Below are 24,823 nucleotides of genomic sequence, written 5' to 3' on the forward strand. Positions count from 1 at the left end.
CTACGAAATTTGAAAATCTAACAGATACTAGTCGAAGAAGATATTCGTACATATATAACTTGATTCTTGTTACATTTAACCATACAAGTTAAGTTACAATCATCTTCTCTGAAGTATTTCTAATTCTAGTCCCTGAATTTTATGTGCATTACAGATAAAGTATCGTGTTATACGATATACACCATACCGACCTCAAGAAGAGATACCGGTGGAACCCTAAGCACCACATCTGGTCCTCGACAATTTTTCCTCAAGAAATTGTATCCGATGTCGATTGCTGCCCGTTTAAAAATTGATGATCCTTGCTTTGTTTTCATGTGCGAGTGTCCAAGTATAAACGCAGATCCAGCTTGTTGAGCTGCCCATAAATCCTCTAGCTCTTCTCTTACTCGTAAATTTGCTTCAAATTGTTCATCATTTTCAGAGTCGCCGTCTTCCATGGCAAACCTTACTTTTCTCTGACCACCGATAGGTTCCATCTCGATCATATCTGTAATGCTCTCGACTGTTTCAAACCCGACTGAGACGCTTGCTGGATCGATGTTCTCTTCCATTTCATAAGCAGGTGGACCCGAAAAAGCTACTGTTCCGATTACTGTCAATCTACATTCACCTGTTGATTCAGAAGAGTGGAAGCCATTGTCTTCGAGGCGTGGACTTGTGTTCTGTCGAGTTCTAGAGCCATCAAAACGGATGAAATCCGCTAACCTGTCAATGAGCTCGGACTCGAATGAGTGGACGTCTTGGTGGACATCACGATACCCATAACGGACAATGCATCTGTATGACCGGTGAGCTGATGGGCCTACACGACCCACTAAGTATCTCTCGGCAGGAGGCACATAAGGTACTGGAACAGACTTTACACATACAAATATGAGAATACGATGGAAAGCAGGAAGATTAGTGACGAAGCGAGAGAAATTCGCAGGGATTCCTGAAGTGAGATCAGTATAAACTAGGCCAATGCCAGGAACTCTTGCGATTCCTAGGCTTGGGCCCAAGGCTAAAAGCCACTCTAACGAAACCTTGTTATGGAGATCGAACTCATATTTCTTGATGGTTGCGTAGTGCCAAATGAACATAACAGTCATTAATATTAGAGCTAGAAGAATGGGGAGCCAAGCTCCATCAAGAAATTTGATAAGGGAAGCTGAGAAATAGAGAGCTTCGATTGAGCCAAAGAAAAGTAGGAAAGCAATAGCCATAATAGGAGGTTTGTGCCAACATATAATAAAAACCATCGCAGTTAGGCACGTCGTTACTAACATTACTGTCATCACTGCTAAACCTGCAGGATAAATAATATACGAGAATTATACTTAACTCGTTAATCGATCCATAATCTTGGTGATTAACGCGACTCTTCGCCATTTGGAAGATTTTTCAAAGAAGGAAAGTGGTGGTACCTGATGCATTTCCCATGTGTTTTGTGTTTCTGAAACCAACTGCAACAGCGAGACAGAGAATCATGAGCATCCAATTGATCTCAGGGATGTAAATCTGTCCGTGAACCTTATCGGAAGTATGAACGACTTTGACCCTTGGGAAGCAGCCAAGTGATTGACTTTGGTTGATAATGGAGAATGTTCCGCTGATGATTGCTTGGCTTCCCACTACTGAAGCAAGAATAGCTATTACAAGTACTGGCCATCTTACGCTTTCTGCAATGAGGAACTTCGCAGCATCATATTTTGTTCCCAACAGGCAAGTATATTTACATTTCAGATTTTGATATAAAGTAGTGTTTCCTAATTTGGAGGCACAGGCGGGACCACTAGTAGGTACAGCTTTTTACGTTTTCCATAAGTAGGCCGGATAAAACCTATCGTCAGAGCAACCTCTATATATATTCCAAATTTTAATATAAAGGCGCATTTCTTAACTTGAGCAATGGCAGAACAACTAGAAGGTATAACTTTTCAGGGTTCTACTATATAGTTCAGGTCAATCTATCCATTTCGGTAGCTTTTACATTCTAGCTCTTGATATATTTTATAACTTGGAGGCGTTGGCAGAATCAATAGCGGGGAAAACTTTTTCAAGTTTATACTAATTAGTCCGGGCCATTATATCCGTTGGAGTAGCTTATATGATTAAGAATGACGAGTTAGTAGTTCTACCTGGAACTGAGACATAAAACCCAACATGGTAAGTACTGTGTAGTTGGTGATGCTTCGATAGGTAAGCAGCTTGACCCATATATGCCAAAATAAGTGCCGGGTACACGAGAAAAGTAAATGCAATCTGCAATTAAACAAAGGGTAAGACATGGTTTTCGTAAAGAAGATGACAAAAACAGCAGAGACTAACTGTACCTGAATTGCGGTGTATGAGAAGTGACCTAGATCGGCAAACATGGCTTCTGAGCCTGCAAATATACAGTCAAAACTATTTAGGCCTAGTTCCTACTTTGGTTCAAGTAGAAAGTGAAGAACAACTTGATAAGCTTCTTTCAACGCAGTTCTTCGTATAATTGTATTGTCACTAAATTCATTAACAACAGAAGTTTTCACAAGAGGCTCGTTAGAACAACAAAACCCTTTCTCCCACATTGCTAGGCCAGTCAAGTGTATGTACGTGTGTATGGTGGTGGGGTGGTTGGGGCTTATAAATATCCCAAACGAAGACAATCTAAACAAATTTGGAGCGGGCCAACCAGCCTGCCCTACGACATGATTATTACACAGCATGTGTGCAACAGACACATCACGGGTGAGCCACGGGTCATGCCACCACGAGACAACCCCTTGTGAAATAACACAAGAACCGTTAATTCTGAATATATTTTGAAAGTATACTGTATACCTGTAATGCAAAGTAAAATTCCACCCAGAGACATCCATCCACCTCTCTTTGTCTTCTTCAAGAACTTATACATGTAATAGGGAGAGAGTGCTTGATAAACATGTGGGTTCCAGTAGATTATGTTGTACAAGCCAAGAGCACTGATGCATATAAGCCATGTCAACACTATCGGTGCGAAAAAGAAACCGACCCGATGTGTACCATAGTGTTGTAGTGCAGATAAACATATTAAGATGAAGCAAGTGATTGGAACTACTGCATCTGCAAAATGAAATACGGCAAAAGATCATGAAGTCAAAGAAGAATAAAATCTAGAACTTATAAATGAATTCGAATTCTAATTGATCCGCTTAAAGATGCAGAGAAGAAAACTAAATGATTTTGAATACTAATATGCAGAAGAAATATGTTAATTACGCTAAAATTGGTACCATTTTAACATTAGTCCTTGTTATCTTTTGGTATTTTTTTACTAGTACTTCTACCGAACAATGTGAATTCTTTCTCACTTAATACCATAAAGTGGGCTCCTATTGGTATTCCAGGATTTGTTACAAATATTCATATTTCAAAATCGAAGGATATGAGTTGGGATTCTCTTTGTAAGTAAAATCCACATGAGCTAGGTAAAAGTAAATGTGAACCGTAAAGCCCACTTTGGTTGGGCGGCTCCATGTGTCTCTCCACCTCAGAAAGCAGGGCTCAAATCATGTCGTTGGGGTAAAAAAAGTCACTCCGAACTCTGTAACCATGTTTTAGACTACAAATTTCCAAACCCTATTTTGTCAAACCCATGTAGGCATATATGAATTAACGAGATAGCAGTTAATAAGTGCAATGTTCACAGAGTTGAAACTTACATTGATGCTGCTCCTTGGACATGGATAATTCAAGTCCCGAAACTGCTGAGAAAACTGGATAGACAAGTAAAGATCGACAATCAGTAACGTGAAGAACCACCCGAGTCAAAAAACTGCTGAAAAAAGTTCATGGTTCGTGGAGAAGTACCAGAAATTGCCGGAGTGAGAACTCCATCTCCAATAACCATACAAGTTCCTAGCAAAACCAAGATTAGCAAAGCAGTTTGTAAACTCTTGTTTTTCTCAAGCACATTTTTCAACCATGAGTTGTTTTTCGTTTCCGGCGAAGACTCCAATTTATACGTGGAAACTGCTTCATCCGCAACCTGCCTATTCGGCAAAAGACTTACCTTTGCATGTCTACAAAGCAAAGAATATAGTGCAAATGTTCCACCTGAAAACCCACAATTATAAGTTCTCAAATCATAATTATAAGAACATATATATGATAATACTACTCCCTAAGATTTTGCGAATTTTACCTTCTCCATTGTCATCGGCTCGAAGAACAATAAAAACATACTTGAACAGAGGGACTAGAGTTAGAGTCCAGAAAACAAAAGAAAGCACGCCAAAAATCTCTTCGTTTGTCTCCGAATGATGAATATCTTCGGCAAATGTGCTCTTATAAACATATAAAGGAGAGATACTGAGATCTCCATATACCACACCAAGACTTTGATAAGCTAACAACAAAAGTGTCTTCCATGAATCCTTCTGAAAATGCAATTCGACAAACTCAAATTCATGTAATTAAACCACAAGTCTAAAATACCACAAATTTTCATTTTTCTTTCTCCAAAGAACTTTAATAGACTTCATCACTAAAAAGAAGAGAAAAACAGATCTGGGTAATTTGAAGTAGAAAGGTGAAAGGATAAACCTTCGATTCTTTTGAAGAAGAACGCCAGCATTTTGCAGCACAAACAAGATCCATGGTTAACTCAAAACTGAGTTCACCCCTTCTTTTCCAGGGCTATTTTGCAGATCTGCCCCAAAATTACCAAAGATTCAGAAAAATGGAATTTTTGGAAGAAACTATATCATCCTATATTTCTCTCATAAACAAGAGACATAGAAACAAGAAATGGCCCACCCCATCACCTAATAACTACCCATTATAATCATCCATACCTTTTGCATGGTTAATATTTTGAATCGGAAATTTTCATTTTTACTAAAATTTTACCAAATTCTCAAAATGTTAAACTTTATAAATTGGGTATCAGCAAAATCACCAACCACTAGCCCTAATTTCAGTTAGCTGTTGAACTGATTTTTGGTAGAGAAGGTTGGCTATAATTTTCAACCTCATTTGTTTGGTATTTTTCTTTCTCAGCCATCTTAAATTCACAGTCTAATTTTGGAAAAATTTATCACTCTAGGTAGACTAAATTTGACCTCAAGTTCACTATACAAATTTAAAAGCTGAAAATGACATTGTTAGTATAATAGTAAGGGTGAAAAACCCTAGCACATGATGAAACAAGAAAACCCAATAATTAAAACAAAACTAACCAATGAAATGACAAACAAGACAGAGAAAGAAAACCCAAAAATCTTTATTGGAGATTAAAGACTTCAAAGTCTTTTAGAAATCCCCATTTTCCATAACTTCATCCCTCTTTTTCTTCTAGGGTTACCTTCAATTTCAAAACACACTTGTGGGTTTTCAAGTACTTCTTTCTCTCTCTCTCTCTACTTTCTACTTTCCTTATTAGTCTCTCTTTTGAAAATACAGAACTTTAAAATTTTGAGTACAAAATGAAAACTTGAAAAGCAGTACTTTAAATAAACAAAGATTAAACCCCAGAAAGAATCTTACCCAGATAATATATTTTAATTTTCTTTCAACTTTCAGAGTTGAGAATGTCGACTGACTGCCAAAAAGAAGAAAATGGTAAGAAAGAAGACGAATTAATGAATCTTCACCATTACCCATTGATTTAAATAGAATTAAAAGAAGAATATGAGGGGACATACCAGTAGAACAACAATGAATATGAGATTAGTAGAGAGAGAGAAAATGTGGAAAAAAAAAGTTAGAGAGAGAAAGATGGTTTAGACTCTGGATGAGAATTAGAATGAGAGAGATTGTTATAGACAAAAGCATGTGAAGAGGGTATACGTCCAATAGAGCTGAACATGCTCCAATCCTTTCACCAAACCTAAATCTGTACTGACACCACCCTTAATATCCTGATAAAAATCTTCCTTTTCTCTGTCTTTTTCCCTTGTAATCGAACTTCCCTCTTTACTCTTTTTTTTTTTTTTTTTTTTTTTTTTTTTTTTTTTTTTTTTTTTTTTTTTTTTTTTTTTTTTTTTTTTTTTTCTCTCTCTCTCTCACTCTAAAACTTTTTTTTTGTATAGATCTAACAGAGGAAACCCAAATTTTCTTTTTCAACAATTTAATCTTTGCAACTTAATATCCTACAATTAATCTTATTAGATAAAGATTAGGGCAACATTTGAGGTTACTAATTCCCCACATTGCAGAAAATCTGAAAATTACAGAGAATTGTCAGAAAAAGATTTAACTTTAAGATGCTCTTTTTCAGTTTTTTTTTTATCTCTCGATTTTGGGTAATCTTTATTGCATTTCTACCTGCATTTTTTTTATCTTCTTCCACTTATCATTACATTGAATGATTTGATTGTTTCTTTTTTTTTCCACTAGAGAGCACAGAATTAACAGAGAAAAAGCTAAATAATTTATAGTCATACATCTGTGGAATTAAAATAAATGATTCATCTTCAAATTACTGCCAAAGAAGATGATGGTTTTTTTTTTTGTTGAAAACCGAAGAAGATGATGGTACAAATGAATCAGCAAAGAAGCTAATAAGTTGCAGATGAATATATGCGGCTCATGTGTTATATTCGATTAAGGGTTGAGGGTTCAACTTGTATGAACTTTGTAAGATTTGCTTTTATGGTATTTTATTTCCTCAAAAAAAAAAAAAAAAAGACTATTTTTCTTTGGAGGCTACTAGGGGTGGGAATTCTACCTGAAAGCCCGATATCCGTCACGTTTACCCGCGCCCGACAATGTCCATGGACGCCCGCGCTCGAAGATGGTACTACCCGCCCAGCCCGATAATTTTTCGTGGGCGGGCTCGGGTGAAAAGCTCTGCCCGCCACCCCGCCCATACCCGAGCCCGATATGCTCACCCGACGGGTGCCTATAGATGCCAATCACTTTGAGTGTCGATTATACTTCACTATAAAGCCCAAGATATATATAAACTACACATTGAAGCAACCCTAATAGTTTACCACATTGAATCTGAAAAATTCGGTAGCATAGAGAGAGAAAAAGAATCTACGTTGTCTCTCTAGCCGTTTCTCTATTTAAATAAGTTATTGGGATCATCTTCCATCTCTATGTAGTGGTCAAATTTTAAGATTATTTTGATGTGAAGGAAGAACAAAGAAGAACTAGTGGAACATACAAAGACAAGAAAAAAAGTGGAAGACAACCAAGTCTCATGTTTGCATCTATAGATCTATATCAGTTGTTGATTTCTTATGTTACGAAATCTGAGTATTTCTTTCATTCTTGGTTTATAAGTTTTGTAAAGATTTGGTACCAATTTGTTTAGAGAAGCTTATTTGAACAATATCAGATTTCTAGAGTTTCCTGATTTGATAGAAAAATATCAGATAAAGAAACCCGATGTCCGATTTTCCCGAAGCCCGACTTGCCCGATGCTTTAGTGGGCTTGGGCGGGCTTTGATCATAGGAGATTTCAGAAAAGCCCGCCCGAATCCGCCCGAGAACCCGAGTGGGCAAAGGAGAAACTTACCCGACCCCCCCCGAGTCCGACTCAGAATTACCTGCGGGTGCCCATACCCGCCCGATTCCCACCCCTAGATGCTACTATATGCAATTTCTAATTTTACTAAAAGATTTTTGAGTGAGAGGCTAAAAAAATGGAGGGTAAATAAGCATTACCCTAGCCCAAAACAAAAATAAAAACCCAGTCCAAATTGTCAGGACGGCTCACACTTTTCTGGTTTTTATTTTATTTATCCCTCTTTTACTCCTTCACGGGAAATTTTCGTGTTTTCTGACAATCTGACGGATGACAGCGAAGCAATTAATTCTCCTTACATGACGTAATGTCAGAGAAACATTCATATTTTTTGAAAATTCAAAAATGACGCCATTTTTTGACGAAATTTCAGGCAATTTTTTGGATTAATTCCGTTTTGGCCCCCGATTTGTGACCAACTCGCCGTTTTAGCCCCAATAAGTGTCCGGTAGTTCGTTTTGACCCCAAAATCAATTTTTTGGGCAGTGCTGACATCATCAAGACATAAGCAATACTTTCCTATCCCCGAAAAACCCCTCTGACAAAACAAAATCAAATCTCAAGTTGTCAAATCAATTAACCCTTCTTTTTTATTTCTTTTTTTATTTCACTTAACTTTATTTGTATATTCTCTCTCATCTCTCTTTCTCCTCTCATGTCAGCACTGCCCGAAAAATTGATTTTGGGGCCAAAACGAACTGTCGGACACTTATTGGGCCCAAAACGGCGAGTTGGTCACAAATGGGGGGCCTCTTTCCCCTCTGACCATTATATTTTGTTTCACATCCTTCTTTCTTCTTATTTATACATCCAAAAATCTTCTTCATCATTCTTATTTTGTTTCACATTTTATCTTCTTCATCTCTTTCAATCTCTAAGAACATAAATTTTCTGTTCTTTCTCTCTCTAAAAGTTTTATGTTCTTATTTTTGGATGTTCATCATTCTTATTTTGTTTCACATTTTATCTTCTTCATCTCTTTCAATCTCTAAAAACATCAAAGTTTTCAGTTTTTCTCTCTCTAAAAGTTTTATGTTCTTATTTTTCTTCTTCATCATTCTTATTTGTTTCACATTTTATCTTCTTCATCTCTAAAAACATCAAAGTATATAACCAAATGGCCAGTGCACAAAACCATTCCCGGTATAGAAGAAAATTCCCAGTTCAAAAGTGTCCAGTACTGAACCAAATGGCCAGTACACGGAACAATTCCCTATGCACAAAAAAACTCCCAGTACAAAAATGTCTAGTACATAGCCAAATGGCGAGTACACAGAACAATTCCAGGTAGACAAGAAAATTCTCACTACAAAAATGTCTAGTACATAACCAAATGGCTTGTACAGAGAACAATTCCCTGTACAAGAAAATTCACAGAACACAAATGTCTGGTACATAACCAAATGGCCAGCACACAAAACAATTCCCGGTACACAAGAAAATTCTCAGTACAAAAATTTGCAGTACATATCCAAAAATGGCCAGTACACTAAATAATTCCTGGTACACAAGAAAATTTCCTTGTACAAATTCAAGAAAAACTACCAAAATGTCTAGTACATAACCAAATGGCTTGTACAGAGAACAATTCCCTGTACAAGAAAATTCACAGAACAGAAATGTCTGGTACATAACCAAATGGCCAGCATACAGAACAATTCCCGGTACACAAGAAAATTTCCAGTACAAAAATTTGTAGTACATATCCAAAAAATGGCCAGTACACTAAATAATTCCCGGTACACAAGAAAATTTCCTTGTACAAATTCAAGAAAAACTACCAAAATGTCTAGTACATAACCAAATGGCTTGTACAGAGAACAATTCCCTGTACAAGAAAATTCACAGAACAGAAATGTCTGGTACATAACCAAATGGCCAGCACACAGAACAATTCCCGGTACACAAGAAAATTCCCAGTACAAAAATTTGTAGTACATATCCAAAAAATGGCCAGTACACTAAATAATTCCCAGTACACAAGAAAATTTCCTTCTACAAATTCAAGAAAAACTACCAAAAATGAAGAAATTTGTTAAGATTGGAAAGAGATAAGAAATAAATCTAGAAAAAAGAAGGGTTAATTCCGTTTTGGCCCCCGATTTGTGACCAACTGGCCGTTTTGGCCCCCAATTGTGTCCGGCAGTTCGTTTTGGCCCCAAGGACTAAATTTTTTACCAAATTATCCTCGGGGGCCAAAATGGAAATATTTCTGAAAAAAATAATAAACATACAAAAGCCACATCACCTATCTCTTTCTCCTCCACTTCACCTTATCTCTCCTCCATCACACCACCTCCTCTCCACCTCACCTTTCTTCTCCAGCGGATGGTGACCGGCCGGAATAAAAATTTCGGCCGGTCACCTTTAACATAAAAAAAAAAAAAAATTGTATCTTCTTCTTCTTTCTCTCTCTTCTTCTTTCTCTCTCTTCTTCTTTCTCTCTATTCTTCTTTCTCTTTCTTCTATTCTTCTTCTTCTTTCTCTCTCTTCCTCTTCTTCTCTCTCTCTCTTTCCTTTCTCATTTATCTCTCTTAAAACCTCCGGCGAAGGGGTTTCCTTCGCCGGAGGCGTGCTTCAACAGACCCTCGGGGTCTGTTGAAGCATATCTGCAACAGACCCTCGGGGGTCTGTTGAAGCAGATCTGCAACAGACCCTCGGGGGTCTGTTGAAGCAGATCTGCAACAGACCCTCGGGGGTCTGTTGAAGCAGATCTGCAACAGACCCTCGGGGGTCTGTTGAAGCAGATCTTCAACAGACCCTCGGGGGTCTGTTGCAGATCTCCTCCGGCGAAGGAATCCCCTTCGCCGGAGGTTTTAGAGAGAGAAACGAGAGGTAGGAGAGAGAGAGAAAGGGGAGAGAGATTGAGGGAAAAGAAGAGAGAGAGAGAGAGAAAGGACGAAGAGGAGAGAGAAAGGAAGAAGAAGAGAGAGAATGGAAGAAGAAGAGAGAGAAAGGAAGAAGAAGAAGAGGAGAGAGAAAGGAAGAATTTTTTTTTTTTAAGTAAAGGTGGCCGGCCGGAATTTTTTATTCCGGCCGGCAACCTGTTCGCCGGAGAAGAAGGGTGAGGTGGACAGAGTGATGTGGTAATTGTTAGATGAGTTGGACAAAGAAAAAGAAAAAAAAATAATTACAGAAATGCCATGGGGGTATAATTGGGAGGTTTAAAAAAAGTTGGGGCCATTTAGGAATTTTTTGGGGCCAAAACGAACTGCCGGACACAATTGGGGGCCAAAACGGCCAGTTGGTCACAAATCGGGGGCCAAAACGGAATTAACCCAAAAAAGAACGAAATTTGTTGAGATTGGAGAGAGAAATTTAAAAAGATTGGAGAGAGAAATATGTGTGGGAGAAAATAAAAAAAAAATAAGAAATAAATCTGGAAAAAACAACGAAAATGGCAAGTTGGTAAATTTTGTAATGGCAATTCTGTAAATTAGTGGACAGTACAAGGTTTAATGTCAGGTGCGTCAGACTATTTTTCAAAAAATTTTGCATTTTCTGGAAATTTTTCGTTGGCAACTTTGTAAATTTATGGAAAGTACATAGTATGATGGGAGGCATGTCAGATTATTTCTCAGAAATTTTTGAGTTTCCTGAGAATTTTTCAATGACCGTTTCGTAAATTTCGAAAAGAAGAAGGGCGTTTCGGAAATTCCACCCCCACCTCCTGACCATTGGACCTGCCCCTTATTTTTTTCCTGCAGTGGACCTAGTGGACCTGCTTCTTGTTTTGGGTCAAGGATTGGGCCTTTTGCCCAACCCCTCTTTTACTAAAGACAACTATTAGACAAATATAACTAAATAAGACTAATTAAAATAGTGTCTTAAATTGCTAACTAACACCAAAAAGAAAAACCAAGTATAACTTTCATGCTATACACAACTCTATTTTACTCAAAAAAAACTACTAGACAAAAATAGCTAAATAAAACTAATTAAATATCTTTCTGAATTGTTAAACTTACACCACAAGCAAACAATCAAATATGACCGAATTTTTTCTTTAAAAATTTTGGGGTTCAAATTTCTATTACCATAATTAATTGTTTACAACATTAAGCTAAAGACTTTATCGAATTTTAACAATTAATCAAAATATATTATATTCAAATCAGAACATCTCATGCTGTAATTCTAGGTAGAATCCAATAGTCTTATTCAAATGCACAAAGTTGACAATACCGATTCCAACCTATATATAATCGTAGAATTGAAGAATTTTCTTTCAAATTTACCTTGACAAAGTGATTTCCGTTCTCATATATAGCAAGCGCAACAATGTTTAAAGTCAAATTAGTAATCAGTTTTAAAAAAATTATAAAATAAATTGTATTACAGTCAAATTAGTAAACTTTTAAAAAAATCATCTATTTTATATTTATTATTTTTCGAGTTTAATTTGTAACAACGTTTTTTTTTAGATTCTCAATATAATATTTGCTAGATAACACCAATAAAACAAATTTTATTTTTGTTTAATAACTTGACAAAAGAAAAGGTTGAGTCTAGTAAATAATTTTGTAGAGTTAAAACATAGTTGTATTTAGTAATTTAAGATTTAAAAAAAAATATTCGCTATATAAATACAATAAACCAACTTTTAGTGTTGTTTAGCAATTTAATAAAAAAGAACGGTTGCGTCTATCAAATAGTTTTGTGGAGCAATTATGCAGCTTCGTTTAGCATTTGTCTTTTCTTTTATCCCGAAAACTTTATTAGTTGTTTTATACAAATAAAAATATTTGTTTAGGTGGTAGTAAAAGCACGCTTTGTTTGTGCACGACACATACTAGACAATGCTCTTCCTGTACCATAACGAGCCTAATTCAATTAATAGAACTCCTACTTTGACCCTAATTGAACAAGACTGGTAGGTTATGAGTCTACACCGTTACCATTTCAAATATCGAAGCCCCGATAACGAGGACCAAATGGTTGAATTAAGGACTTCCTAACTAAAATTCCATCAGGGCTAGGTTTTCAATGGCCTATGTCCAGTGACGTATAGCTCGGCCCCATCTTATTATATGTAGATTTTGGAAGGGCTTGGCTGAAAAAATTCAATCTGCTATAAACTGCCTCTTTGAACCATAGAAAACTAATAGAAATATACACGAGGATATGAGACCCGACCCTAATCTTCTATTTTATTTTATAGTTAATGTAGTGAAAAAATCCAAACTTTTAAAAGAAAAAGAAATACACATTTGACTCCTTATGGAATCTTTGATTAGTATAGAGATTTTCTTGATCAAACAGAATCAGTGGATGATTTTCTTTCATTTTTGTATTAGATATTAGGAAGATATTATTCCATCTTCATAATGGAGTGTATTTCAAATAGTAGCTGGTTCATTTCTTATTCAGCTCCTTCTCACAGAATCATGAAGACTCAAGAGTGGTTAGTTTGTTAGTGATGGACAAAACCATTGTCCAGCCTCAATGTATCATAACTTAAGCTTGTTAGTTTGTTGAGAGTCGGTTAAGATAGTTAGAGAGAGAAATCACATTTCTGTTATAGTTGTTATTAAGTTTGTTAGGGTTTATCTTTAAATACTTGTAAACATCTCAAATTCATTTCTTAATGAGAATCGTTTTCACTATGGTATCAGAGCTATATGCGCTTTTTCTCTGAAATTCTCATTTCTACTTTCTCTCTCTAAAACCAAACTTCAATCTTCATCTTCTTCGAACTTCAATCTTCTTCTTCTTCGAACTTCAATCTTCATCTTCTTCGAACTTCAATCTTCATCTTCTAAGCTTTCTTTTTCTTTCAAAATACTTCTACGAATTTACTAATTCTCGGTTTCAAACACAAAATCATCTCAAACTCAATGGATCATCCGAAAATCACTTCTCTTTCTATCAATTCTATGGGAAATGTTATCCCAATCAAGCTTCAAAGCGACAATTATCTTGCTTGGCGATCATTATTCTTACCAATACTTAAGAAATATAATGTTCTTGATCTAATAAATGGCTCTCGTCCACAACCAGATCAGTTTCTAGATGAGGAGAAGAAGGAAATAAATCCTGATTATCTTGATTGGCTAGAAGAAGACCAAACTTTATTAATTTGGATAAATTCAACACTTTCAGACTCAGTAATTCCTTATGTCATTGGTAATACTACTTCTCAACAACTATGGCAAAATCTTGAGGACTCTTTTGCTGCAGCTTCTACCTCTCATATCTTTCAATTACAGGAGAATCTTCGTGATTTGAAGAAAGATACTGATAAAATGCCTGAATTCCTTGCAAAAGTGAAGAAAATCTCTGATTCACTTGCTGCTGCTGGTAGTCCAGCTTCAAGTGTCGAGTTAGTTGTAAGTATTTTGCGTGCTCTTCCTCCTGAATATGACTCTTTTTCAGCAGCAATTCGATTGAGGAAACCTCTTGTTTCTGTACCTGAACTTCAAAATCTTCTTATTAGTGAGGAAATAACTATCTCAGAAAGACAAAAAAGGTCTATGCTTAATGTGAATCATGCTCTCTTCACTAATCCTCATTCATCTCAATCTTTTTCCTTTAATCGATTCAATCAACCAAGGTCAGGAACTGGAAATTATTCCAATCAGTCCAATAATCGATTCAGAGGCTCAAGGCAATATAATAATCATTCTTCTCAAAGTAAAAATTATACTTCTCAAGGAAATTCTCAAGGTCATTCTCAAGGTAATTCTCAAGGCAAGAGTTATGGTTCAAGGAATTCTAATGGAGATAAACCTACTTGTCAAATATGCCACAAAGTGGGACACACAGCTGCTGAATGCTACCATCGTATGAATTTTGCGTATCAAGGTCGCAATCCACCAAATAACATAGCAGCTATGCTTGCTACTGCCAATATTTTTGGAGAGAATCCCTGGTTTGCTGATACTGGTGCTTCACACCATATCACCCCAGATGTCTCAAACATAGCTTCTTCTTCTTCTTCTTCTTCTTATAAAGGAAAGGAATTAATCTCCACAGCTAATGGCCAAGGTATGAAAATTACACACTTTGGTGATTCTAATTTTTCTCATAATAATCATTCTTTCTCTCTCAAGAATGTACTTGTTGTCCCTCAAGCCACACATAATCTGTTATCTGTTAATAAGTTCACAAAAGATAACCATTGCTCTTTAACATTTGATCCTATTCAATATTATGTGAAGGACCTCAATTCGAACCAGACTCTTTTCCAAGGGCCAGCTGAAGGAGGCTTATACCCAATCAAGCTTGAGAGTGCTTCTTCAATCAAACCCAAAATAACAACTTTACTTGCTAGGTCTACTTCTCCTGCTCTTTGGCATAAAAGATTGTGTCATCCCTCTTTTCAATCAATGCACAAGTTGAAGCATTTGTTCACTTCTGCACCTCTCAAACCTATTTTCTGCTCAGACTATCAACTAGGCAGAAGCAAGAAGCTTTCCTTTAAACCTTCAAATAATGTAGCTTCTTTTCCTTTAGAATTGTTACATATAGACCTATGGGGTCCTGCACCTACTGTATCTGTTAGTGGTATCAAATACTATGCTAATGTGATAGATGATTTCTCTAAGTTTTGTTGGATCCTTCCTTTATCTTCTAAGTCTGATTTCACTTCTGCATTTATCTCTTTTGTGAACACTATTGAAAATCAGTTGGGCAAGAATGTTAAAATGATTAGGACAGATGGAGGAGGGGAGTTTATTGCTACCTCTCTTCGATTATTTCTTCAAACCAAAGGGATTACTCATCAGCTAACATGTCCTCATACCCCAGAACAAAATGGGGTTGCTGAGTCTAAGCATAGACACCTAATTGATATTACTAGAACCCTTCTTATTCAAGCCTCTATTTCTTCTTCCTATTGGCTTGAAGCTCTTAATGCAGCTAACTATGTAATTAACAAATTACCTTTAGCTCATTTAGATAACATTTCTCCTCTGGAAAAACTATTTTATTGTTCTCCTGATTATGACTTTCTTAAAGTCTTTGGATGTGCTTGTTATCCATGGTTAAAACCATATACTTCCAACAAGCTTGATCCTAGGAGCATAGAATGTGTTTTTATAGGTTATGCCATTAATCAAAAAGGTTATAAATGTCTAGATGTTTCTACTGGGAGGGTATATATATCAAGACATGTGGTATTCAATGAAGAATACTTCCCCTTACAATCTCTAAGAAATTCCTCATTGACCTCTTCTTCTCCAAATTCAAGCACTTATCCCATTTCTCTTACCCCAATTCAGTCATCTTCCTATCTTCCCCCAGTCACTCACATTTCAAACTTAGATCAGCATCTACCATCATCACCTGTGGTACCCAATTCTCTCTCCCCTCATGAATCACACCCAACTCCTATTACATCACCCAACTCAAGTGATTCATCATCAATTCCTACTACATCACCCAACTCAAGTGATTCTTCTATTCCTACTGAACCACACCAACATCCTATTATCTTACCTACTGATTCATCATCAATTCCTATTACCTTACCTACTGAAACATCTGGTTCTACTACCTCACCTAGGTCTATTATCTTACCAACCACTACTCAGTCTATACATCCTATGCAAACAAGGTCCAAGTCTGGTATTCACAAACCCAAAGGTTTTTTAGCTTCCACTAAACATCCTATTAGTTCATCACTCCAAACTGATTCTTTACCACCCACACCCACATGTTTTACTCAAGCCAATAAGGATCCTAACTGGAGAGAAGCAATGGCCACTGAGTTTAAGGCTTTAGAGGATTTAAACACTTGGTCTCTTGTTCCTCCTTCTCCTAATCAGAATCTAGTTGGTTGCAAATGGGTATTCAAATTGAAACAAAAGTCAGATGGTACCATTGAAAGGTACAAGGCTCGTTTAGTAGCAAAAGGTTTCCATCAAAGAGAAGGAATTGATTACTCAGAAACCTTTAGTCCTGTAGCAAAGCCAACCACCATTAGAGTTCTTCTCTCTTTAGCAACTCAGAATGATTGGATGATCAAGCAGCTGGATGTTAGCAATGCTTTCCTCCATGGTCATCTCAAAGAAGAGGTTTACATGACTCAACCTCCAGGTTTTCAAGATAAATCAAGGCCTAACTATGTATGTAAATTGCACAAATCACTCTATGGCTTAAAACAAGCTCCTAGAGCTTGGTATGAGGAGTTAGTTGATTCTTTGTTGGCTTTTCGTTTTCAGAAATCCTTCTCAGACACTTCTTTATTTGTCTACTCAGATAATGGGGTTCTTCTATATGTGCTAGTCTATGTTGATGACATATTAGTCACAGGTAACTCCTCATCAGCTTGTGCCTCTCTCATAGCTACACTTAGCTCTCAATTTGCTATGAAGGACTTGGGTCCTCTCCATTATTTTTTGGGTATGGAGGTTAAAAGAGATAAGTCTGGCCTTTATCTTACTCAGACTAAGTACACTTTAGATCTTCTAAAAAAGGCACAAATGGCTGATGCCAAACCTTGTTCAACCCCACTACCTCACAGAACAAAGCTTAGTCCAAATGAAGGTGACCTTCTTGATGATCCAACTCACTATAGAAGCTTGGTGGGGGCTCTACAATATCTAACCTGGACCAGACCAGATATCAATTATTCTGTTAATCTTGTTTGTCAATTCATGAGCCAACCTAGGACTTCTCATCTCTTGGCTGTAAAGAGGATTCTAAGATATCTTAAGGGAACTGTCAATTATGGTCTTCATTTCACAAAATCAAAATTCTTGGATTTACAAGCCTATGCAGATGCAGATTGGGCTGGTAGTGCTTGTGATAGTCGCTCTACTTCTGGTTTCATCATCTACTTAGGGGGAAATTCCATCTCTTGGTCAGCAAAGAAGCAGCCAACAGTATCTAGGTCTTCTAGTTAAGCAGAGTATAGGTCACTTGCTCAATCTGCAGCTGAGGTTCTATGGATTTGTTCTCTTCTTCAAGATCTTCATGTTTTTATCTCCACTCCACCACTGCTTTGGTGTGATAATGTCTCGGCCTTAGCCTTAGCTTCTAATCCTGTTTTTCATTCCAAAATTAAGCATCTTGCTTTGGATTTCCATTTCATTCGTGAATTGGTAATTAACAAAAGGATTAAGCTTTCTTATGTGCCTACTTCCTCTCAGCCAGCAGATGTTCTGACCAAAGCACTACCTGGTCCTCAATTCTCTCTTTTTCGAAACAAGCTTAAGCTCTTACCCATCGCTTAGCTTGAGGGAGGGTAATGGAGTGTATTTCAAATAGGAGCTGGTTCATTTCTTATTCAGCTCCTTCTCACAGAATCATGAAGACTCAAGAGTGGTTAGTTTGTTAGTGATGGACAAAACCATTGTCCAGCCTCAATGTATCATAACTTAAGCTTGTTAGTTTGTTGAGAGTCGGTTAAGATAGTTAGAGAGAGAAATCACATTTCTGTAATAGTTGTTATTAAGTTTGTTAGGGTTTATCTTTAAATACTTGTAAACATCTCAAATTCATTTCTTAATGAGAATCGTTTTCACTACTTCAATGATCCAATTGTTTTGTTTGTTGTTGAAATTGAATGATCCAATTGTTTTCCTTTTTGTTACAAAGATCCAATTCAATTGTTGAGAGGCTGTTAAAAATATATTAAATCACTATTTTCAGTATAATCATGAATAGTACTAACTGATTGGTTCAACCTACGTTTATTTTTTCTAGCAAGCACATTAGTCGGTTTTCAACAACAAAAAAAGCCCATTAATCCGATGTACCTGTATATAAAAAAGTTACTAATGTAACAATTCATAAATAATGAAAAACATTTTTATTATCGTGGAAAGCCAAATCAGTTTGGAATATCTTTAAAAAAAAAGAGGAGGATTTGTAGCTAACTTCAATCAATGATATCTTTACTTCGTATTTTGTATTGTCATCTTGGATTAGACTAAAGCAAGAGCTACGATTTAATCAGGCAAACATCTTTTCGAACGCGATATGAGAATAGTCTCTCACGGGAGAAGGGGTATCTGGTAACCGAGAATATAATGTCTAGGTTCTCTCCACTTATTGTCAATTGGTTTTGAGTTGGATGACCACAAACTTAACAGGGTATCAAAGCTAGCCCCAAACGTGACAAGCTTAAAAGTCATACGTGTTCCACGTCACCCGAAAAGAAAACAAAAACGTTTCCTAGGCTCAAACAGGGCCATACGTGAGGGGGCATGTGAGAATAGTCTCACATTGGAGAAGGGGTATCTAGCATCCAAGAATATAATGTCTAGGTCCTATCAACTCATTACTAATTGGTTTTGAATTGGATGACCACAAGGTTAACAAGCGAAAAGATTCTAAATTCTTCCCAAATATTCTCCAAAACTTATAAACTATTTTTGTAACCAATTAAAACAAAACATCCTAAAAATCAGCTCTCTGTCCGGTGTGTCATAAGGCGAGCAAAACTTTTTAGTGGTTCCATCATTAAACTTATAACACTAGAGTGTTTCTTATGCCTTGTTAAAGTAGTCTCCATTGTATCTTGTAGATCATATTAAGTATGGAGGGTAAGTAGAGAGATATTAGTTTTTTCGATTAGAATTACGAGCAACTGAACAAGTGAGTGAGTGCGAGATCACCTAACAATATGTTTATTAGTTTATTACGGCCGCGGCTTTGGGGAATAAAGAAAATTCTCCGGGGAATAAATTCTCGAGGGAATCCAGATTTTTTTCAAAATTCTCCGGGGAATAAATTTCTATAGGGAATACAGAATACATTTTTTTAAAGTTCTCATCCATCTCATCTGTTCTCTCTGCCACTTCATCTTCTCGACACCTCATCATCTTCTCCGGCGAAAGTTGTCGGCCGGCGACCTTCAAACATAAAAAAAAAAAAAAAAAAAAATTTCTCTCTCTCTAATTTTTTTTCTTTTCTCTCTCTAGATCAGATCTAGAGAGAGAGAACAGACCTTCAATGGTTATCTTCAACTAAACCGTGGTAATCTCCGTCAAAAAGACTGGAAAGAAGTTGCCGATGCCGTCAATGCCCATCGAGATAGTTCTGGTAAACCTCCTAGAACTGATAAGAATCGAATTGATACCATCAAGAAAAAATACAAACTCGAGAAATCAAAACCATTTCCTTCACAATGGCCTTTCTATTCACGTTTAGATTACCTCATCGGAACCACCACCACCACCAAAATTAATACTACTCCTACTACTTCCAAACGTTTCAAAACCACTCTGATTTTTTCTGTTCTTCATAAACCCTCTCCTCCTCCCGCCGTTAAACTATATAGCCCTAATAATCCTAATCGTTACCCTCTTCCTATCACTGCTATTTATTCCGGTGGATCTTCTTCTAGATCTAGGTTGAATAACTCTGATGGATATGGAAAGACAATGGATGGATTTCACTAAAGAAATCGAATTAAAGAGGACTCAAATGTTTATGGAAATTCAGCTTGAGATTCAGAAGATGAAACGCCCTAAATATTCATCTACCACCACCACTGGTCAGTCTCTCTCTAGAAAATCACTTCTACCTTCAACATTGTTCTTTTGATATCTTGGTTTTGTGCAAAAACCCTAATTTAACATTTGGTTGTTACATGCTTGAGAGTTGTGGGAATTTCACTTTATCAATTATTTGCTGGAACACCCATTGATACATTGAATGATTGGGTACTGTGGTTTTACATTGTTAGTTTCTCCTTTTGATCAAAATATGATGCATTGAAGTTCTTGTTGTCAATTTCGTAACACAAAGTGTAGAATTGCTTTCTTGATTACTGGAAGCGTAGTTTGTGAGTCGAACCTAACTGGGAATGTGTTTTAGGTTCTATTTGATGAGCTTCTGGTAATTTCAGATGCTGGATTTGTATTTTGTCCTCTAGGGTATAGGTCACAATGTTGGTTCGTGAGAACAAACCTTCTCCCTCTCTCTAGATCTTTTCTAGAGAGAGAGAGAGAAAAGAAAAGAAAAAAAAATTTAGAGAGAGAGAGAGGAGAGAGAAAATAATAAAAAAAATATTATGTTTGAAGGTCGCCGGCCGGAAAATTGGCCGGCCTGCGACCTTCGCCTGAGAAGATGATGAGGTGTCGAGAAGAAGAAGTGGCAGAGAGAGGTGATGAGATGGAGGAGCCTTTTTTATAGCATCTTCTAAAATTAGAAGCCCCTTAGCAATAAAAAGAAACATAAAAAGTCAACCTTATTTGACTAGTTTTAAGAAAAGTCTTTATTCCCCGAAGAATTTTCTTTATTCCCCAAAGCCGCGGCCTTTATTATAAGTAGAGCTATAGTAATCCATAGTAAGCATCTCCTAGTTTAGCTCTTTGAATTTAGAAAGGGATAACTTTTAAATGAAAGACTCAAGTTGCCCTAAATTGGTCTCAACATGAGGACACTCTTGAGCTGTGGCTAGCAAAACACAATCAAGGCCCAACCTGTGATTTCTATTGGGCCTTCCACCCTGCCATGGCCCATTCTCAACCTTGTTTCTTTCAGTATTAGGAACCACCACATTCTCGCAACGATCTTTCCTAGGGAAAGCTCAAGGGATACTAGGGGGACCCCCCACCCACCCATGATGGTTAAGAGGAGGACGGAATTATATACCCTACACACCCAAAATGGTTTTATACACACCCCTCATTTTTGTTATCCACAACTATGGTTATATGTATCACTACACCCGGGTTATTGTTAGGAAAAATAACCTAATTAACTTGTTCAGGAATATGAAGATAAACGATGTGAAAGTAAAAGTAGAGACACCAAGATTATTTAACATGGCAAAAAAACCCTCCAAGATAGAAGGTAAAAAACCACGGAACCTAGTCCAGAAATCTTCCACTATAATTAAATAATGGGTTACACAATTATTCACCAAACCTATGGTGGATAAACCAATTCTTCAAGATGTGTAGAAACACTCTTGGATAACAACTCTTCACCAAAACTATGGTGGATAAACTGAACAAAGAAACAAAGAAATATAAATCTCTTACTCCTTAGGATTAGAACAAATCCTAGATTACTAAAGGTTGAAGAAGATAACCACAAACTAAATTGCTTCACAAGATTAATAATCTTCTTTTCTTCAAACCAATATTCTTCTCTTTCAATCTCTCTTGAAAGAACCACTTCAGAAATCTCTCTTTCTCTGACTTCTCTTTGTTCTGGAAGTTGTTGTTAATAATCTCTTCCCTTTCATTCCCTTTTATAATGATAAATAGGGAGGTTTACCAATAGAAATAGGAATTCCTTTTTAGGCTTGAAAAAATAGAAGTTTCTATTTTTTCCCCAAACAAGGAATAAGGAAAATCCTATTCCAAATAGGAGTCCTTTTATTATAAGGAGGGACCCCAACAGTTATTAGCTCCATCGGTTGGAGTCAGAAGAAATGATTTCATCTTCATTTCTCTCAACAAGGAGAAAAAGGAATTTTTCGAACATTTGTTGAATCAAAATGTTAAGATTATCTCAATTATTTTTCTTTAGTTTTGTGGAACATATCAGTCCGAGTTGTTTGTCTTCGAGTAGGTGATGTCTTACCATCGTCAAGAATTACTGAATGGTGGTAATCTAAATTTCTAATGAGTAGGTTCATCCTTCTTTTTTCTACAAGTAGGCAACTCGGAGCCAGAGGTGTGTCACTAAGTTGTCTGTGTTTAAGCAGGTGACGTTCTATTCACTTTTGTCTATCATTAGAGTAAATTCAGTAGGGACATGGATAACAATTCAAGTCCCCAAACTGTTGAAAAAACTGGATAGACAAGTAAAGATCGACAATCAGTAACGTGAAGAACCACCCGAATCAAAAAACTGCTGAAAAAAGTTCATGGTTCGTGGAGAAGTACCAGAAATTGCCGGAGTGAGAACTCCATCTCCAATAACCATACAAGTTCCTAGCAAAACAAAGATTAGCAAAGCAGTTTGTAAACTCTTGTTTTTTTCAAGAACATTTTTCAACCATGAGTTGTTTTTCGTTTCCGGCGAAGACTCCAATTCATACGTGGAAACTGCTTCATCCGCAACCTGCCTATTCGGCAAAAGACTTACCTTTGCATGTCTACAAAGCAAAGAATATAGTGCAAATCAGGGGCGGACCCACGTTGGGACCCGTGGGGTCACGTACCCCCACGGGTCTAAAACAGTGACTATTCGTAAATAGAGCTAACAGATATAAAAAAAAGTCAAAACACCAAAAACTCAACAGAAAACAAGAGTTAGCGGGGTGGTTTGAGTGCAAGGAGTTCATATTAGTAGGCAGAGGTTTGAATCCCATTGCTAACAACTTCAGTTTTTTTACGGAGAAATTTGCCTATGGCACCCTAGTTTTCAACGAATTATCAAATTAGCGCTTTATTACTTCCATTTTGACGCCTTATTTACAGAATAACTCATCTTTTAGCCATTTTTCTTTTTAAATTCGTTGTTGATTCTCGTAAATGTGGTTTAAGTTTTTTTTTTCTTCGTATCATCCTTATGCTTTCTTTTTATTTCGTTTATAATATATGTATATATATATAAGTATGTCTTATTAGTTTCTTACTATTTTTCTAAAATGAGTCGACTCTCTCTGGTTTCTTAACTTCTTTATAACTCGAATGTGTACAAGTCTATTTTATATTGGTTACAACCAATACAACTGTTAGTTCAATAGTAGTTGAGTAGGCTTAGAATGTAAAGATAATATATGGAAATCTACGTCACACCAAAATTTCTACACGATTTAAAACTTATTATAACTAAAAGTGCCCCCGGAAAGAAATTTTTCTGGGTCCGCCACTGGTGCAAATGTTCCACTTGAAAACCCACAATTAGAAGTTCTCAAATCATAATTATAAGAACATATATATGATAATACTACTCCCTAAGATTTGTTGAATTTCACCTTCTCCATTGTCATCGGCTCGAAGAACAATAAAAACATACTTGAACAGAGGGACTAGACTTAGAGTCCAGAAAACAAAAGAAAGCACGCCAACAATCTCTTCGTTTGTCTCCGAATGATGAATATCTTTGGCAAATGTGCTCTTATAAACATATAAAGGATAGATACTGAGATCTCCATACACCACACCAAGACTTTGATATGCTAACAACAAAATTGTCTTCCATGAATCCTTCTGAAAATGTAATTCGACAAACTCAGATTCATGTAATTAAACCACAAGTAAGTCTAAAACATCACAAATTTTCATTTCTCTTTCTCCAAAGAACTTTAATAGACTTTCGAATCACCAGATTGGTATATGGGTACAACAATCATTAAAAAGAGGAGAAAAAACATATCTTGGTAATTGAAGTAGAAAGGTGAAAGGATAAACCTTCGATTCCTTCGAAGAAGAACGCCAGCATTTTGCAGCACAAACAAGATCCATGGTTAACTCAAAACTGAGTTCAACCCTTCTTTTCCAGGGCTATTTTTGCAAATCTGCCCCAAACTTACCAAAGATTCAGAAAAATGGAATTTTGGAAGAAACTAACTCTTATCATTCTATATTGTTCTCATAAACAAGAGACATAGAAACAAGAAATGGGATAGAACCAAACTATCAAAAAGAAAACCCAAAAAACAAAAACGGGCTCTCGGGCAGAGATTTCTTAGATTCATTCCGGCACCACCATCCACGGTGGGGAAATCAGTTTCTTAAGCGGTTCCGTTAGTTATCAGCTACTTTTTGGGCGGCTGGCAGTTTCTAAGTTTTTTGAATTTCAATTTATCGAATTCAGGCTTTATAGCCTGGAATTCCAAGTTAGTCGCTCTTTAGGAGTTTCTTTGTCGAGATTCAGTCTTTAAGTTATCTTGCTTTATATTATTTCCTTTCTCTTACGATTATCTAGTGCCAATGGTTGAACCAAGCAACAATTTCATTCAGCAGTTCGCCGCTCTGTCTACAGATGATCCAACCCCGATTATAGTTGAAGGAGAAGACCTCCAAACTTGGAGTTCAGATGTGATGAAAAATGGTGTTATCTGGTTCCAAAGTACAAAGAAAATAGAAATCATTCAAGCCATGTCTCGTCTGTGAAGGGTAATTCATGGTCCGAATCAATTCAGTTTAACGGAGATAAAGGATAATGTATTCCTCATCAAGTTTAACACGACAACAGAATTAGAATTAGCCATCGACAGCTCTCCTTGGGTGATTCAAGATGAACTTATAGTGATTCAATAATGCAAACCAGATATGCTGCCGGAGGAATATGTTTTTGATTCGGCTTGGTTTTATGTTCAATTTCATGGAATACCTCCAAATCTTCTTACTTGTGAGACGGTTAATCGTCTTTCGGGATCTATTGGAAACTTTATTCCAGCCACTCCGGTTGAGGCATCAAAATGGTGCCTTTACGGCCGTGTAAAGATTGAACTAAACATCACCAAGCCTATGAACCAGAGAG

At 36.6% G+C, this 24,823-nt stretch overlaps 1 protein-coding gene across 10 annotated transcripts; it reads right to left on the reverse strand.

The window, feature by feature from the left end:
* Positions 1-28: 28 nt before the first annotated feature.
* KT2 (potassium transporter 2) lies at positions 29-23,958 on the reverse strand. Of its 10 annotated transcripts, none has more exons than XM_086655012.1 (12): positions 6,024-6,578; positions 5,652-5,927; positions 5,494-5,548; positions 4,552-4,657; positions 4,151-4,385; positions 3,817-4,062; positions 3,669-3,722; positions 2,809-3,069; positions 2,319-2,371; positions 2,124-2,247; positions 1,410-1,664; positions 29-1,291 (listed from the first exon to the last, which is right to left on the reverse strand). In XM_086655012.1, the coding sequence occupies exons 4-12, from the start codon at positions 4,603-4,605 to the stop codon at positions 168-170; spliced, it is 2,406 nt and encodes an 801-aa protein (XP_086511138.1). In that variant the 5' UTR covers positions 4,606-4,657; positions 5,494-5,548; positions 5,652-5,927; positions 6,024-6,578; the 3' UTR covers positions 29-167. The 10 variants fall into 10 exon arrangements, with proteins under 10 accessions (XP_086511138.1, XP_086511140.1, XP_086511139.1 ...); XM_086655014.1 differs by having other exon boundaries at positions 6,016-6,569; XM_086655013.1 differs by lacking the exon at positions 6,024-6,578 and having other exon boundaries at positions 5,652-5,943.
* Between the last annotated feature and the right edge of the window lie 865 nt (positions 23,959-24,823).

This window comes from Eschscholzia californica, unplaced genomic scaffold (genome assembly GCF_041429995.1).
Source record: "Eschscholzia californica isolate CP2 unplaced genomic scaffold, dmEscCali1.0.p SCAF_1, whole genome shotgun sequence".
NCBI classification, from domain to species: Eukaryota; Viridiplantae; Streptophyta; class Magnoliopsida; order Ranunculales; family Papaveraceae; genus Eschscholzia; species Eschscholzia californica.